This window comes from Asterias amurensis, chromosome 8 (assembly GCF_032118995.1).
Source record: "Asterias amurensis chromosome 8, ASM3211899v1".
Lineage (NCBI taxonomy): Eukaryota > Metazoa > Echinodermata > Asteroidea > Forcipulatida > Asteriidae > Asterias > Asterias amurensis.
In genome coordinates, this window is record NC_092655.1 from 2,477,079 (window position 1) to 2,494,270 (window position 17,192).

General features: G+C 41.6%; 1 protein-coding gene across 2 annotated transcripts in view; it reads left to right on the forward strand.

Annotated features, from left to right (window-relative positions):
- Positions 1-17,192, forward strand: part of LOC139941100 (fibrocystin-L-like) — a 58,459-nt gene that overhangs the window by 29,055 nt on the left and 12,212 nt on the right. For both annotated transcript variants that reach the window (XM_071937531.1, XM_071937532.1), the window contains 24 exons: positions 169-234; positions 672-811; positions 1,157-1,310; positions 1,806-1,989; positions 2,397-2,635; positions 2,928-3,113; positions 3,552-3,728; positions 4,037-4,193; positions 4,759-5,825; positions 6,326-6,574; positions 6,922-7,237; positions 7,777-7,927; positions 8,396-8,552; positions 8,800-9,009; positions 9,460-9,627; positions 10,179-10,379; positions 11,064-12,704; positions 13,040-13,267; positions 13,672-13,923; positions 14,377-14,622; positions 14,751-14,906; positions 15,439-15,672; positions 16,127-16,488; positions 17,004-17,177. In XM_071937531.1, coding sequence (XP_071793632.1) covers positions 169-234; positions 672-811; positions 1,157-1,310; positions 1,806-1,989; positions 2,397-2,635; positions 2,928-3,113; positions 3,552-3,728; positions 4,037-4,193; positions 4,759-5,825; positions 6,326-6,574; positions 6,922-7,237; positions 7,777-7,927; positions 8,396-8,552; positions 8,800-9,009; positions 9,460-9,627; positions 10,179-10,379; positions 11,064-12,704; positions 13,040-13,267; positions 13,672-13,923; positions 14,377-14,622; positions 14,751-14,906; positions 15,439-15,672; positions 16,127-16,488; positions 17,004-17,177 — 7,115 coding nt within the window. The remainder of the gene's footprint in view (positions 1-168; positions 235-671; positions 812-1,156; positions 1,311-1,805; positions 1,990-2,396; positions 2,636-2,927; positions 3,114-3,551; positions 3,729-4,036; positions 4,194-4,758; positions 5,826-6,325; positions 6,575-6,921; positions 7,238-7,776; positions 7,928-8,395; positions 8,553-8,799; positions 9,010-9,459; positions 9,628-10,178; positions 10,380-11,063; positions 12,705-13,039; positions 13,268-13,671; positions 13,924-14,376; positions 14,623-14,750; positions 14,907-15,438; positions 15,673-16,126; positions 16,489-17,003; positions 17,178-17,192) is intronic.

Here is a 17,192-nt window from a genome sequence, read left to right on the forward strand (position 1 = left end):
ACCCTCAAGAGTCCAGTTTCCTATTATGAAAACCGGGTGCCTATTTTTCTGAAGGGATTTAAACCGTTCGCTATCAGCTTGTCGGCACATGAACAAGTTTAGCAAGATATGATTATTGATATTTCACTTTTTCAAAATCAATGTGTTGATTTCATTTTATTTCTGCAGGACCATTGACTTTCCAATATGAAATGGGAGTTACTGATATCAGCCCAACTGTGGGTAGCGAAGCAGGTAAGACACAGAGTTATAAAAAGTAACACAATAACAACAAATTCTGCTGTCCTTCTTTCAATCTTGGATCCATCCCTTCCTCATTATCAAACTTGTTCATAATACAAAACAAACAAAAAATTTCTTCATTAAGTATTTCTTAAGGGAAAATATATTTAGCTGCTGCAAACTGCAACCAAAAGAACCTATGGTATAAACAGTTAATGGCGTGACATTCAACCCTAGTAGAGTCTTTCTTGAAGGTTGCCATTAAGCCTTTGAGAAAGACTCTGCTAGGGTTGATAGGTCAGGCTATAAGTTTTTTTTGCAAGTATCTCTCATGTAAAATAGTTGGCTGCTAATTATTTTTCAGTAAGTCATAACCCCTAAAGAAACTCTAATAAAAAAAGAGGATTTTGTATTTCACAGTAGATTTATTTTGAACTTTTGTTTTCCAGGTGGCACCAAAGTAAACATCACAGGATATGGGTTTAGTGAGGATATTTCCAATGTCAACGTCACAGTTGGAGGTTTGCCATGCCTCATTAAGGAATCATCATATGACCTGATCAAGTGCGTCATTTCATTGGATACTCAGGTTGGTGTCTTGTTATTGAGGGTTGTATACATTTTTCTACAACTTGGACATAAAAGAACCAATAACACTTATCAAGGAAGAGTAGGGGTTAGCCCCTGTGTTTCTGGCTCACATGGCAATCACTCTTATTTACAGATTCCCTCAGGCTTGCAAGCAACAGTGATTAAGTTCACTTATGAGGCATCCTTGGTTTCATTACCAGAAGTATGTAATAATAAAAGCACTGTGATTATATAGCAGCTAGACTCTTTTTATCCATGAAGCCTTGCATTGACTGAGAAATAAAACTATGATAACAATAAAAAATTCCCAGCTGAATCAAGTAATCCTTTTTTTTTTTTGAAGACAACATCTCGTCGCAGGAGACGTTCAGCCGTCACAGTAGACCTGGTCATTGTGGTGAATGATAACTCAATCACGGAGGAAGATTCCTTCAGTTTTGACCCCTCGCTGACCCCGACGATCACTGCTGTCAGTCAAAATGTCTCCAGCGTTCATGGTAAGTTAGAAATTGTTATCTTTTTTCTAAACTGTAATGCAATCAAGTTAAACGAGTTGTCTGTCAAAAGCAATTCAATGGAAAACAAGACCAAAACAGGCCACCAGTGGCATTTACATGTATCTTATTTTGTACTGACATCTTTCTTCCCAATTAATAACATCAAACAGGGGTTACAATTTGCATTGAAATAAAGCGTGGCGAGGTATGTTCTGCAAACAACTTTATTTAGAAAACCCTGTATCTCAGTTTCATCTTATATCTCTTGGTGTTTCTACTCTCACAAATTTTGAACCAAAAGTTGTAACATCATTCAAGCATATATTGTTCTCTTTACAAATAAATGATTTATTTTACATGACCGAGTCAACAAACGACCAGTTGTATTTGTTCTCATCACATTTGTTTTCCCCTGTCTAAATATTTATCTGAACTTCTGCTTTCATCATATCTAGTCTCCCTTTGAAGACAATAATCCCCCATGACTATTTTCAGGTGGAGACCTTCTAGTTATCTCTGGTAGTGGTTTTGGAGACAGCGGTGCTGAGATCCAAATAGGGAGTGCAGTGTGTGAGGTTGAAGTTCAAACAGATACTGAGATCAACTGCACCATACCAGCCAATTCTCCAGGTGTTTACTACATTGAGTTGACGGTTATCGACCAAGGCTTCGCTTCTGTGTATGTCAATTATTATGTTAATAAGAATTGAGTTTTATTAAAGGCAAACAAATATTAAGAATTTATTTGAATATTGTGCACTTGGCCCCAATGTCATGCAGTGGATGCTTGTTATTTGCTTTGTTAACACAAGTTTAAACCACATTCATTCTTTTAAGTATTTTTCCTTCCCTTGCTGTTTTGCTTGGTTTTCGGGAGCTATGATATTTTGTCTACTTAAGTCCAATTTCCGATTTTTTTCGTCTTTGATAATCAGTAAAAGGTAATTAAAATAGCCCAACAAAAATATTAAACCATTATCCTTATGAAGAACTAAGTCAGCCCTTGTGCTAAAAAGAATAATTTTCCCAATGAGCGAATTACATGCTTGTATGACTTAAATACTTGTTTTTGATTCTATTATCTAGTGGAATCCAATTCAAATATGAGCTTGAAGTGAGCGGAATGTTTCCCGACCAAGGCTCGTTCCAAGGAGGCACGGTGGTCACTCTCACTGGGGTTGGCTTTGGCTCCAATGCTAGTGAAGTCGCCGTCAGTATGGACGACTTCGCATGTGATATTACCTCGGTGGCGAACGACGAGATCATATGCGAAACCACCACTTCGGAGCGGGTTCACCATGTGGATAACTTTGGAAAGCACGAGTGTAAGTTTTTACAAGCCAATATTCAACCTTATTTTACAAATTGGAGTAAAATATACACAAGAAAATAGCTGAAGTTGCATGCTGCTTACCAACCAAAAGGGCATGTGGTATAAATGCAAACAAATAGTTAATGGTCTGAAGTTTTGACCCTAGCAGAGTTTTTATTTTGCTAATGGCAACACAACACACGTATATTGGAGTAAAAGAAATTTAAAGAGAGAGCGGCAGAAAGCGCACAGCAAAGCAAAGATTGAATGACATAATAGATCTCTCTATTTTGCTCTCATTTCAGTGTATGGTCTTGGCTACAAGTGGAACCCAAATGTCTTGACTGTAATAGCTGGTGACATAGTGGTCTGGCAGTGGGCTGTCCAGAAGCATGTGTCTGGTATCGGATACGCCGTCATGCAGACAGCCAACAGCGATGCTGTGAACTACGATGGCCAAGGATTCATCAGTGGTGCACGCTCAACAGAAGGTGAGGGCTGATCTAAATCCTTTATAATCTTAATCCCATGTGGATTAGTACAGGACCTGAAAACGGAGAGGGCTGAATATAAAAAAAATTCCAGCTGTTTCAAGTAGCTGTTCATTTGTATGAATTAGTTGTTCATTCACATGATATACTAAGATTTGTTTCCATCTATAGACCTTATAACCTCTGGTTACAAAGAGAGTGACCCTTTTGATTCAAATGGGAAGGTTTAGCATTTTATTTTTAAAATCCTGATCGGCCCTTGAGAGTATGTTGACATTCTCCTTTTACATGATGTCTCATAGTTCAGTTTAGAATTGATAGATCGGTTAAATGCTAAGTTGAAGTCATGGCTTTTTCCCGTTAATGTAGGATCGTAGATGTACAACCCTAATTCACTTGTTTTAAACTCGCCTTGAAATTGTGTTCTTGATTGTGAAGGTATCTTTGCCTACAAGTTCTCCGCCCCTGGTACCTACTACTACTCTAGTGGACCTGTCGATGAAGATGGTCAGCTCTATATGAAGGGAACCATCAAAGTCGAAGAACCAACGTCTTCCACCCACAAACTCGTCGTTGAAGTCGCTGGATTTGAAGCTCTGCATGACACTATGTCAGGTAGGATTGTTATTGGTCTTTTTTTCTCCTTTATTCTCCCGCTCCAGTCAATTTCTTTTTGTTCAAAAATCCAAATCATTTTTCACAAATTAAAGCGCTTTTTTTGCTTTTTGTAAATTTTACATGTATAATTTCTTGTAAACAATTTGTGTTCATCTTCATTGATATGCTCTGTGTAAACAATAACTTTTCACATTTTCTCAGACTAATAAAAACAAATGTAACAAAATAAAATAAAAGATAAATAAATCATGGAAATTGAAACATTTTGTTGACATTAATTTTTTGGGGATCTTGATAAATAACAGGTGTTTCAGAACCAGCAGCATCAGGAAGTTGTCCTGGCGACGCCTCAGTTCACTCATCATGCACCGTTCCAAAGGCTGTTGAGGAGGACGACTCCAGTTTCTACTACGCCTACTGGATTTGCAGCACCCCGATTATCACAGACATCAGCCCCAATGGGTAAGATAGCATTCTTGCAAAAGCATCTGTTAGGATTATTTTCCACCAGGGAAGCAGTGTGGATCTAAGAATAAACTATTAATAGCAAAACTTGTGGGTACAACCATGTTATAATTCTCTTGGCTCTGACTGTTGGCTCTGAAAGAAAAAAAGTAGTTTTTGTGTTGACTTCTCGAACAGTTTACTCTGCTTGTCTTCAGAAGAAAGCGTGTGCAGAGCCCAGAGACCACAGAGCTGCTTAAACCAAACATAATTATGCTTTATTGTGATAAGGTGACCAGCCCCCCAAAATGTCACATGTACAATTTTTTACTGGTATCCTGCTGCGTTTTGCTTAGCAGAAAATTGTTAAACAATAATTATTTCCTGCTTCAGCAGCTCTATAAAAGTGGCCCATGCATAACACCCAGGCATGGTGGTGTAAGAGACCCAATTTTATCATAGTTGCCTTTCATGGTGCTTCCATTCATAATGAATTCTGATTCTTGTTTTTTTGAAGAGGAAGGAGTTCAGAATATTTTTATTTTGCTGGCAGTGATTGTAATGGATATTTTCATCTTTACAGGGGTACACCAGACCAAGTTATCAATATCACAGGATCAGGATTCAGTGATGTAGCATGTGAGAATCAGATCAGCATCGGAGAGTACTCCTGTGTCACTCAGACGAGCACCAACATCTCCCTGACGTGTCTGATCGATACGGAAGACACCATGTCTGTCGGAGTGCCTCAGGCCGTCTCTGTGGTCGTCAAGAACAGAGGGCTCGCCTTGAACAAGATCTCAGTGCCATCCAAGCTCGGGTTTACTTTGAAACCACAGATTGACGCCCTGTCTACCCATGAGGGGTCGCTAAGCGGTGGGACTGACATCACCATCACTGGGGATGGTTTCGCAGCCAGCTCACCGGAGGAAGTATCTGTGTGGATCGGGAACAGCGGTTGCCTTGTCCAGTCGGTATCCTATAAGGAGGTGGTGTGTAGTACGACGGCTTCTAATCCAGCATTTGCTGAGCTTACCCTACAGATTAACTCAGTATGGGCAGACTGCAAGGGTAACTGTAGCTTCAGGTTCTCTGATGGCTTGACCCCGCAGGTCGATGACGTCTCTCCGGACACTGTTTCTGGAACCAGCACCTCACTCATCATCCTTGGTTCAGGATTCGTCAACGACACAATGACCATCAATGTCACGGTTGGCGGAATAGAATGTGAAGTCACTTACGCCTGGGAGGATGAGATCAACTGTGATGTCAGTTATGTCCCAGTCGGCGACCAGGTTGTGATCGTCAATATCCCCGGTCGAGGTAATGCTTTCTTTAATACCAGCAACACTGTCTTCAGCTCAAAGGACATAGACAGTGTAACCCCAAGTACTGGCAGCACAGAAGGAGGCCAGGTCATCACTATCCTTGGTAACGGTTTTGTTGATGGGGACACGACTGTCTCTGTTGGTGGAGCTGCTTGCAACATCCAGAGCGTGACACTCTCTCAGATTGTTTGCTCGACGCCAGCTCATTCTGCTGGAACGGTTGACCTTGTCGTGTCCTCAAATGGGGAAGAGTACCCAACCCAAGATTATGATTACTCGTCGGCAGTTACACCAACAATAACTTCAGTCACACCTGCTAATGGTAAGTCTGTTTACTTTCTTATTTGTCTTTGTTGAGTCTAAATTATTTTACATTGCATTACAAACTGCGATCGTGCTGACTTTTTCGTCTCGTTAATTCTCTGATTTGCTCCATTGAAGAAAGAACAGAATAATTCATCCTTTTCATCTTGACCAACTCACGGCTGTTATTTCATGTAATTTCTCTTCCAAACAGTTGACCCTGATCATTTAATTATGCCATGAACAAGCTAGCAGTGCTGCTTACTGCCCCAGTCATATTAACTGCCCGTGCATTAAGTTTAATGACCCATGTAATGACAATGTAAGCACACTCACTCAGAAAGGATGTATAGTTTCCCATTTTTTTGAAACTCTTGCGTGGAGTTTTCCTGAAATGGTGGAAGCATTTTTACAAGTTGTTTTGTATACAAGCTCTGTTAAGTCATTATGAAGCACCCATGCCAAGCACCTTGGAATTCTTCAAAGTGAAATCAACCTGTCTCTCTCTCTTCACTGCAGGTGCAACCGGCGACAGCATAACAATCAGTGGCTCTAGTTTCAGCACTAACACAGCTGAGGTTTCCGTCACGATCGACAACGTCGCTTGCACGATCACCAGTGCAGCAGTAGACTCAATTGAATGTGATGTTGGTGCCCACTCCGCCGGTACCTATCCAGTGGTGGTGTACATCGAAGACAAAGGGTTGTCTGCTGATGATGCAGAGTTTGAGTACGAGTTGAGAGTAGACTCGGTTTCTCCAATTGAAGGTGAGTTGGTGTTTTTGTTTGTTTAGGTAAATAGGACATACTCTTTGATCCACTTCTCTAGCACTGGTGATACTGTTTCGCAAAGCTCCATGGAATCTTTATCAGGGTTTATCAAACGACGGAAATGCCATCATTTCTATGTACCTCCTAAGATCTGACAAGAGCCGATTTGGTCTCAACGTTCTGAAAAGTATTGCAAAATATACTGTTTGAAACGTCGAGACCATACTTTTCAGAGCCAACACTCCTCCAAAGAGATTTTACATATGGTTACATCCGCAAATTAGCTATGTAAAGTTAATTCTTATCTTAATCAGCTCTATTATTTGATTAAAATTATTATCCAGGGAGTTTTGGTGGTGGGAGAGTGCTGACAATAGATGGAGCTGGCTACGACGACACAGCGGTTGTCCTAGTCTGCAATAACACCTGTCCAATCACTAATTCTTCATCGTCTTTCATCGAGTGCGATGTACCGGCCAACTCGGGTAGCGGTGACGTTCTCTGTGATGTCGTGGTCACTCTCTCCAGTGGTGCAACGGTCACCAAGTCAGACAGCTTCACCTACAAGACGAATCTTACGCCGGTCATTGACTCCGTTGAGCCACGTCGTGGTGGTACAGCCGGAGGAACCACGCTTAACATCACTGGATCAGGATTTGAGTAAGTTATAATTGAAATTAGAAAAGTGAGTCTAAAACATACTGAGGAAGCTTTTGCACAGTCAACCTCTGATGCATCATTTGTTTTTGTCAATTCCTCATAAGTTTGCCCTGTAATCGGGAATATTTGGTAAATAAGCTACTTCATAAATTGGTGGTAGGAGTGTGCTGACAAGTAGACTACATGACCCTTTTTGAGGCATCTGAAAACACACAACTCTATGCAACAAGGGTTTTCTTTCACTATTTGCTCGCAAATAGTTTTTGGATACACCAAGTAAGGGTACTGGTCTTTGACACTTACCTAAATATACACTGCCTTTGAACAAGCGTATAGTAGCTCATGACTTGAGAATGACCCAATCTATTCAAGACTTGGGTTCGAACTTGATCTAAATGACTCAAGACTCATGCCAAGACTGTCAATGTTTTGTGGAAACAAGTGTAAATTGAATTGAATTAAAAAGACTATAGTACAACTCGTCCACTAAGTTTCTTGAAAAACAATTCTCAATGTCCATGTTTATTTGTCTTCATTAGGTCATCTGGGAACATTGTATCAATCGGTGGATCAGAATGCACCATTCAATCTGAATCAACGACAGAGATTATCTGTCAGACAGGACCTCGTAGCCCACCAGAGATGCTTAAAGTCAGAGTTGAAGTTGGCGATAATGGAATTGCTACACAGGTAAGCTGAGCGAGGTTAAAGCATGGTTGCTTCTTTATTTTGTTAAACAGTTGCGCTAAGCAGGTGGTTGGGTTGGCATAATGGTGTCTTTCTCCCCCAGCACCTCTAGGTCCCTGGTTCAAATCCCACCGGGGCACTCTGTGGATTCTGTTTTAATCCCCACCTGACTGCGTGGGATTTCCTCTAGAATAATTCTCTGGGAACTTCCTCCCACATTTAAAACTATCCACTTCTCTCCACTGGGTTCTTGGGTGATGGTGATTAAGTTCACTTTTCTGAGAATCCTCGGCTTCACAACCAGATTAATAAATAAATAAATAAATAAATAAATAAATAAGCAAAAATTGAAACATCACCCAACTGAAGACTTTTTATTTTACAATAATGCATAGAAGTTATTCATATGGTCTAGATTTTTTGAGTATAGTTTATCTCTATTATGTCATTCTCACTTCATTCTGACCTCAGGACAATGCAGACTTCTACTACATCGATGTGTGGTCCTCCAGATATACCTGGGGTAACCAGGACCCGCCAATAGAGGGCGACTTTGTCATTGTGCCAGCAGGACAAACTTTACTTCTGGACGTTACCACCCCGATCCTGAAGATGCTTCTTATCCAAGGTAGGAATCTTTGCAACCCACCTCCCATGAATGCCAAGCTTGCAACAGCCAATCTCTATCATACAAACATTGGTTTAGCGCCTATGATTATGAACTGCAAAAATCAAGAAGTTTGATTTAGTAACTAGATGATAGTACTCCTTCTAGTCATTGTGAAATAGTCGGTTAGCTTGGTATGTTTCAACCCACAACCTTGTGATTGCAAGTCCTGCAGTCTAACCTCATGATGTTGTTGTGTTTATTTCAGGCGGTACGCTGATGTTTGACGAGGCAGACATTGAACTGCATGCTGAGAACATCCTCATCGTTGATGGAGGTGCCCTCCAAGTCGGTACTGAGGAGGAACCCTTCCAGCATGAGGCTACTATTATGATGCATGGCCATGTACGCTCTCAGGAACTGCCGCTGTTTGGAGCCAAAACCCTGGCTGTCAGGAACGGCACTCTTGACCTTCATGGTGAGTCAGTCAAAGGATTTAGTTTTTACGGTCATTCATTTTTTTAGTATTTACCAACCTATGACCCTACCTTTAACTAAAAATATTTATAATACATTGTAGTCAATGCACAAATCCTTTAATCGGTTATCAAGGTATTTGGTAGAATGTGCTGAAAGACGTACATGTAGTGGGTCATTCTAGCTGGTGACTTTGGTTTAGTTTAAAACACAGTGGAATGTATTTGAAAAAGATCAGAAAATATTTGGTTAATATCAAAAAGGAAACCTTTAAGAGGACACAAAGTCTCAGACATCTGAGAACTCGGATTCAAAGGTTTTGTGGGGAAAACCATACTTCCAACAGCTGCAGTGCTCCTCACCAAGTAAGTTTTAATGGTCATTCATTTTTTAAGTATTTACCATTGAATGAAGCATTGTAGTCAATGTACATTTTGTTGATAATTTTCAGGAAAGTATGTCCCAGTGACCTGGACACGTTTGGCCCAGACAGCCGAGGCTGGTGCCACCCAGCTGGTTCTTCAACAGGCTGTAACCTGGAAGGCTGGGGATCAAATCGTCATTGCATCCACTGGACACCGACACAGCCAGAGGGAAAATGAAGATGTGTTTATCACAGGTCGGTCAAATGAGCTTCCCACTAACGTTTGATTGTTCTCATCTATATATACAATAAAAATAACCTGTGAAAATTTGATTTCAAAGTTGCTAGCGAAAATCCGAATATCTACACAATCTGAGAACTGTTACTGCAGTAACGACACGCCATGAATTATATGAAGTATAGATGCATTATGCCAGCCTGCATTATGATATTATGTGGTGAATGCATCTTCACAAAACACACTTGTACATCTGTGCACAGATGTGCCATCAAGCACAACCTGTGCTCTGTGCTGTTAAAAGACTGCGAATGAATAGTAAATTCACTGGATAATGAGACCAACAGTAGGAGTGTTAATATTTATGCATTATATTAATTGCATCCACGCTACACAGTTTAGTTCTTAGCTCAAGTGTGCCTTGGTTAGTTTTAAATGGTTGGCCAACTCGATGGATAATGAAACCAAGAGCAGAATGATTAAAGAAGTTTTCAAACCTCCATTTCTTGTTCTGATTCTTTAGTTTTGGTTGTTGTAATGTAAATTAGTTTTTGTTTGTATTCATCAGATGTTTCTGCGGATGGGACTGTACTGACATTCGAACCAGCACTTGTGTACGAGCATCTTGGCATCTCTCAGACAATAGAGGGCGTTAATTTGGAAATGCGCGCAGAGGTTGGGCTGCTGACGCACAATGTCAAGTTCCGAGGGTCAGTGCAAGAAGAGTGGACCGAGACCATTGAAGCATGTCCAGAAGAATTTGACACCAGTAAGTACAAGATCTTAAGAAAAGAGGGAACATTTTTTGCATTATAATAATAAAATTAATAATAACTCTTATATAGCGCATTTCAATAACCGTATCAATGCGCTTTACATTAGTGCCCTGGGCATAAGGCCAATAACATCCCTTTTAATGTTTCTCAGTATACAAGCTGGGCAACAGTTTATATCGCTCCAAAGGCTTTTTCATTCACACGATCAACCTCTACCCTCGCAGGTACCACTTTATACACTTGGGTGAAGAGAAGCAATTTAATTAAAGTATCTTGCTCAAGGACACAAGTGTCACGGACGGGATTCGAACCCACACTCTGGTGACTTAGCACCAGAATTTGAATTTGATGCTCTTAACCACTCGGCCATGATTATCTACTCAGACTTTCCATTGGGTTGCATACACAGGCAGGCACCTACTGTGATGTGCGTTGTTTCACTCATATTAATAGCAACAACAGGTTCTGGGGAAACTTGCTCTTGTGTTACTCTTTCTGTGAAAAATTTGAGAAATAAACTTGCGGCGCAAATAAAAATGGCAAATAATGAATTCCAATCTGAATCATGTTTTGGTTTTTCAGAATCGATTGAACTATATTCGTTTTATCTTTAATTGCAAAGTTAAAATGTTGTCAACATTTGAAATGCAATTTTCTGTTCTTTTTTAACCTTTCAGATCAATTTGCCACTCAGACCTGCTTCCTTGGTCGTTTTGGAGAAGAAACTGGAAGCGATCAGTTTGGTGCACAGATCATGTTATTTGCCAAGTACCAAGATCAACAGCTTGTCAAAGGTCGTATCAGTTACATAGAGGTCACTCACGCAGGTCAAGCCTTCCGGCTGGGTCGCTACCCAATTCATTTCCATCTTAACGGGGATGTGACGGGCTCCTACGTACGTGGCTGCGGTATCCATCACACTTTCAACCGTGCTGTCACTATTCATGCTGTTCACAACCTCCTCGTAGAACACAATGTTGCCTACAACATCATGGGACACGCCTATTTCTTGGAAGATGGTATCGAGACTGGGACCATCATCCAGTATAATCTTGGGGTGTTTGTTCGTCCGAGCAGCAGTCTGTTGAATGTGGACATCACTCCGGCCACTTTTTGGGTGACTAATCCCAATAACACTGTCCGTCATAATGCGGCGGCCGGCGGATCCCATTTTGGTTTCTGGTACAACGCGCCAAGTCACCCCGAAGGTCCTTCATTCACAACAGCAATCTGTCCCCGTAATGTTCCTCTCGGGGAATTCCAAAACAACACTGCTCATGCCATGGGCTGGTACGGCCTGTGGATTTTCCCAATCTACTACCCAAGAGTTGGTGGCGGATGTAATTCAGTGGAGGCAGAACCAGCTAAGTATCACTCCCTCTACGCCTGGGAGGTAGAGCGCGGGGCGGAGGCTGTTGAGGTCGGTGCTATCCAGTTCCATGACTTCGTTTTTTCAGATGCTGACAAGTCGGGGGTTGAATACCAAACCATTGCTGCCCCCTGGGGTGAAGGTGGCTCCTTAGTTAGGAATTTAACTGTTGTTGCTTACAGTAACATCTCAGATCCTTCTGAGTGTACATCGGCTGGCATCCATGGTCCAAAAGGTGATGGTTTGACAGTTGACGGAGCCAAGCTGGTCAACTTTGATCAGAGTCGATGTGCAGGCATCCGAGCATGCGCCCATTGCAAGACGTTCCAAGGAGGTTTCTCAATCCGCACCCAAGGTCTGGAGTTTCTGAACTCTCCAAACAAGGTGGGCTTCCAGTGGGAGCATGAGTGCTGGATCGAGGACAACGACGGCACGCTTTCAGGGAACGCGAACTACATCGTTCTGCCCAGTAACCCCAACCTCCACCCTGACCATTGTGCAGAGGATGCTAGCTTTGGTGTTGGTTTTCCTGGCTCTAGCTGTGACACAACCATCCGTCTCCACCGCATGGCTTTCAATGAACCGTTACCGTCCTCTCTATTGTACAAGGATACCCTCTTTACCAATGCCTATGGGACCAGCCGTGTACCATACAAGAAGAAGCGCCTTACTCACCCACAAGGATGGATGCTTACCCTCATCGACGGCGATGCATACAACTTCATCTTCGAGGACGTGGACCATGTCACCAACATTTCCTACCACGCCACATTCTATAACTACGAGGATGGGGACTTCTCGCTGTTAAACCACAACTTCACTCAGCGACCGGATAAATTTGCAACGATTGGAGTGATCAAGAATAGCACTGAAGAGGTGCCATCGTATGCCAATGATGAGAATGGTGATTGGCACTGGAACAACGCCACCAGAGAACTCACCTATATAAGTAAGTGATGCAGTATTTCTTAGTTCTTTTTACATTTTTTTGTTCTTCAGTGTAAAGATTATAATATGAAGCCATTCTATATTTAAAAATCAAAATTATTTAACATTGCCTATTCTGATTCTGAATGGCCCCTTATTCACAAATGGCTTACGCAGGCCTGTATGCGTTATTGTTCTTGAAAGGGCACCAAGGCATGTTGTCTTTGGTAAAGGGCAACCTATGAAGAAATTGTAAATTTCTACTGGATAATTACAAGGGCACCAAGGCAATGACCAGGGAGTATCAGACCTGGCTTAGTCAGCAAAAGTGACACTTTTATATTTACATTTGTCTAGTTTCCGGCAAAGGAGAGAGCAATCCGGTTAATCGTCAGGTGGACTTGGACGTCTATCAGTGCTTTTTTAAGGATTGTCTCATACCTGTTCCTGAGCCACCACCAGTGGGCCGGCCTGGAGAAGCTCTCCTGTGGTCTGAAGCTGCCTCCTGGGAAGGAGTTGAGGATGGATGGGGTGGCAGCGATGGCAACATCCCTCAAGATGGTGCAAATGTCATGGTCCTGCCAGGTCAGTTTCTATAATCTCTTGTTCAGTGGTCAGGGCCAAATTTCATAAAACCTGTAAGCACAAAAACTTGCCAAGCACAGAATACTATTGCTTAGCAGAATCAGGTTACCAGCCGTAACTACATTTTGCATTGTTGTGGCTGGTGCCCGACTCAGCAAAGAAGTTTGACGAGCCATTTCTGCTTAACAGCTTTATGAAACTTGCATCCGCCTATGGTTAATAAAGTTCGCCAACGATGGCGACGCACAACCCTATCCACTCAAAACTGTTGGCAAACGTTGGCTATCTTTGTGCAAATGGAACGCACCCCAGAGCTTGAGTGTGGTGCTCTCAACTGCTCGGCCACGACACTTACAATAAGCATTGTAAGTAACTGATGCCTTTCATTCTAATACTGATTGCAGAGGTATGGATGGTGGCTGACGTACTACTCCCCATCATGAACAAGCTCTTCATCTACGGTAACCTAGAGATTGAAGACACTCAGGATAACAAGATTGAAGCCACCTACATCCTGATCCAAGGTGGACGTCTTATTATTGGATTCAGCGAGTCTAATCCATTCGTACACGACATGAAGATCTTATTGAATGGCAATCATTTCACACCGGACCAGCCGCTGCCTAATGGGCCTAACCTTGGCTCTAAGGCTCTTGGTAAGTAATTTGCACAATGTGATGCTTCATTTCTGACTTCATTTTATTATTTCTCACTGATTCTGCAGAAAGTTCACTGGAAATGAACCATTCTTTTCATGTCCTATTATAAACAAATTTGATAATCTCACAGATTTTGAAATCTTGTTGATAAGTGCACTGGGTTATTTTGCCTGCATTCCACAACACACAGAAGGAACAGCTTCACATTATTATAGAAGTACGCAACTATTATCTTTCTTTATAAGGGCCCAAGTGTCACAATCAGAACCCTACTGAACCCACACTCTGCTGATCAGAAACGCCACAACTTGAGTTTGGTGTTCTTATTCGCTTGGCAACAACATGCCACATATAATACAATGGCTTCAAGTTATTCAACTTATTGCAACTGATCAATTCTCTCAAATGATTGGATTACTTTGATCTCTCCCCCCCCCCATCCCCCTATAGGTGTCTTTGGTGGTCTGGACCTTCATGGCGTGAACCGCACAGTTTACTGGACCCAGCTTTCAGCCACAGTGTCTCCGGGGGACAACACTCTGACCGTGGTTGCTGAGACTGACTGGGTCGTTGGTGATGAGATCGTTGTGGCAACCACATCCTACGAGGCCTGGCAGACAGAGACATTTATCATTGTAGCAGTCACAGACGCTTCTACCTTCCAGATTAACGGAACATTTGAATTTAGACACATCGGTAAGTTTGAGATGAGTTTTGGGGGCAAACAGTTTATTTATTTTGGTTTCACCCTTGATCATCACACCAAAATCATATATTATTAATTTCTTCTTATACTTATTAACTTTTTATTCTTTATCAATTAGCCGAGTTCCAGGATGATTACGTCTTGGCAGCAGAGGTCGGCCTCTTAACCCGTAACATCAAGATAGAAGGAAATGACTACGACCTTCTCTTTGATGAGTCTTACGGAGCACGTGTTCTGGTCGGCCGATTCTTCCAGTCTGGAACTCAATACAAAGGTAAAATTTGCCAGAAAGGTATTCCCCCTAGGTACCCTCCTACTTCATGGATGTTATGAAAGTGATGATGTAGTTTTTACATCACCCTCCGTAGCGTACTTGCTACATGTGTTCAAAAGAGATATATATTTTATAAGAGATTGTCTTACATCACAAGGCCAAACGGCCACTTCAAGGTGAGGGCTACACTAAACTGATTTGGGCTATCAACCCAAACCAACTTCCAACAGGAGCACAGTGCCACATACTTCCTGGGGATGAAACAGGGTTACCCCCTTCACAGTCAATAAGGATCTAGGCATGGGGTTTCATCCACAACGAGCCTGGCTGGTGGAGCATAATGCACTCTACACTCCCAGCTTTTTACAATTTGTGACCCTACCTTAAACGTAAACCTTAATTTTTAAAATGGCTATAAAAGATTGCAAAATTTCCAATGGTCAACAATGATCCTCTACCCCACGAATCAAAACTATTTCAATAATTATGATTATAATTTTGTTTACAAAAAAATCTCATCTCATCCATTCAGGATACGCTCGCATCTCCAACGTTCAGTTCTTCCACACTGGGCAGGAGGGTCACTCCGACTTCTATGATCCACGCTACTCTCTGGCTTTCTTGGACATAGGAGAGGTAGATGAACTTGCCCCGTCCTTCGTCAAAGGTTGCAGCTTCCACAACGGCTTTAGTCCGGCCATCGGTGTCTTCGGCACTGAGGGAGTACTTCTTAAAGATAACGTGGTGCATCACACAGTTGGACCAGGTTTGTTAATAATCCAAGACATTAAAAGTTGTTTACCGCTAGTCAATTTGCCACATAAACACGCATGCGATTAGTTGATTGATTCGTCAAATATTCTGCGACGACGATGTATCAAAGAAGAAAAAAAGGGTATTCGCCATAAGTACAGTACTAATTGTTATCTTAATAGCTGACATTGATATTTCATTGGCAAAAATCTACCATTTATCATTTTAAAAAACAAATGTTTGTGTGATTAGAAAGGTTTGCAAAATTTTCGATCAAGATCAAGTAAACCAAATCACCATCTTGACAAAGTGCCGTAACTATGTTTATTTGACAAGAAGAACACTGCTCTGGAACTAGGTTGATCCAGTTGGAGTAACTAGTTCAACCATGCAGCCTTTGCTTGACATCTAGATTGACTATGGTTAAGATTAATATTAATATTGCAATAACTTCCACTTCTAACCAGGTATAATCGTGTGGGAAGACAACAATGAAATCATCCATAATCTCATCACCCTGGTCGTCTTCCCCGGAACCTACCAAGACCGTTTCGAACCTGAGAACTTGATGTGGAATGCCGGCATCGAGGTAGAGAAGGCAGGCAAGGTGATCCTTATCAACAACACTGTGGCCGGTTCAGAGAGAGTCGCCTTCAAGATCAAGGGAGAGAAGTGTTATGAGGCACCCAACCCGTTGACGGATTGGTATGGTAACGTCGGGCACTCCACTCTTCACGGTATCCACATGCATAGCATCAGTGAGCCAGGATGTGCTAAGGTCTCCAATTTCTTGATCTACAAGTGCTGGGACTATGGCGTCTATCACTTGGTACGAGGAGTTCTATTAAGTTTATTAAAATCAACAGTAATTGTTTCGGTGCCCAGTTTCTTTAGGTTTATCAGAATTTTGTACCAAAAAATTCCAACCAAACAATATGTATTTTGCTGATTTGTTTTGGCTTGGTACATCCCGAAGTCAATAGTATTTCATTAAGTGATGATGCCCTTGCGTGATAACATTTATACTTAGGGGTTCGTACTTGTACTTTTTAGGAAACTTATTTTAGTACATGGAAAAGCTTGGACATGTACAGCCAATTGGCACTGAAAGAGTTAAAAACCAAAACAATTCACACAAAAACGAGCTGCTTCTCTAAAGTGTTGAACGGAGAAAGAAGTGATAGATGCAGACAAACTTTGCCCTTGCAGCAAAGGATAATGTACCAGACAAAAAGAAAATTAGTAAAAACAATTATTTAATGAAATCCTTTAGTAAATTGTAAAAACAATCGATCCAAATCAAGAGCCCCCGTATAATTTGAGGTTTTTTTTCTTTTTGCTCAGGTGTCGTCAAGTGTACTTCTGACTGATATGAAGCTAATTGACAACAATATTGCCGTCATGCCGATGGTGATGACTCCTCCTGCCATTTCTCACGTGACATCGGACAAATTTGTTCGTATCGAGAAGTCGCTCATCGTTGGTGTCAGTGACTCATTCGATTGCACGGCAGACGCTGTAAGTGAAAAACGA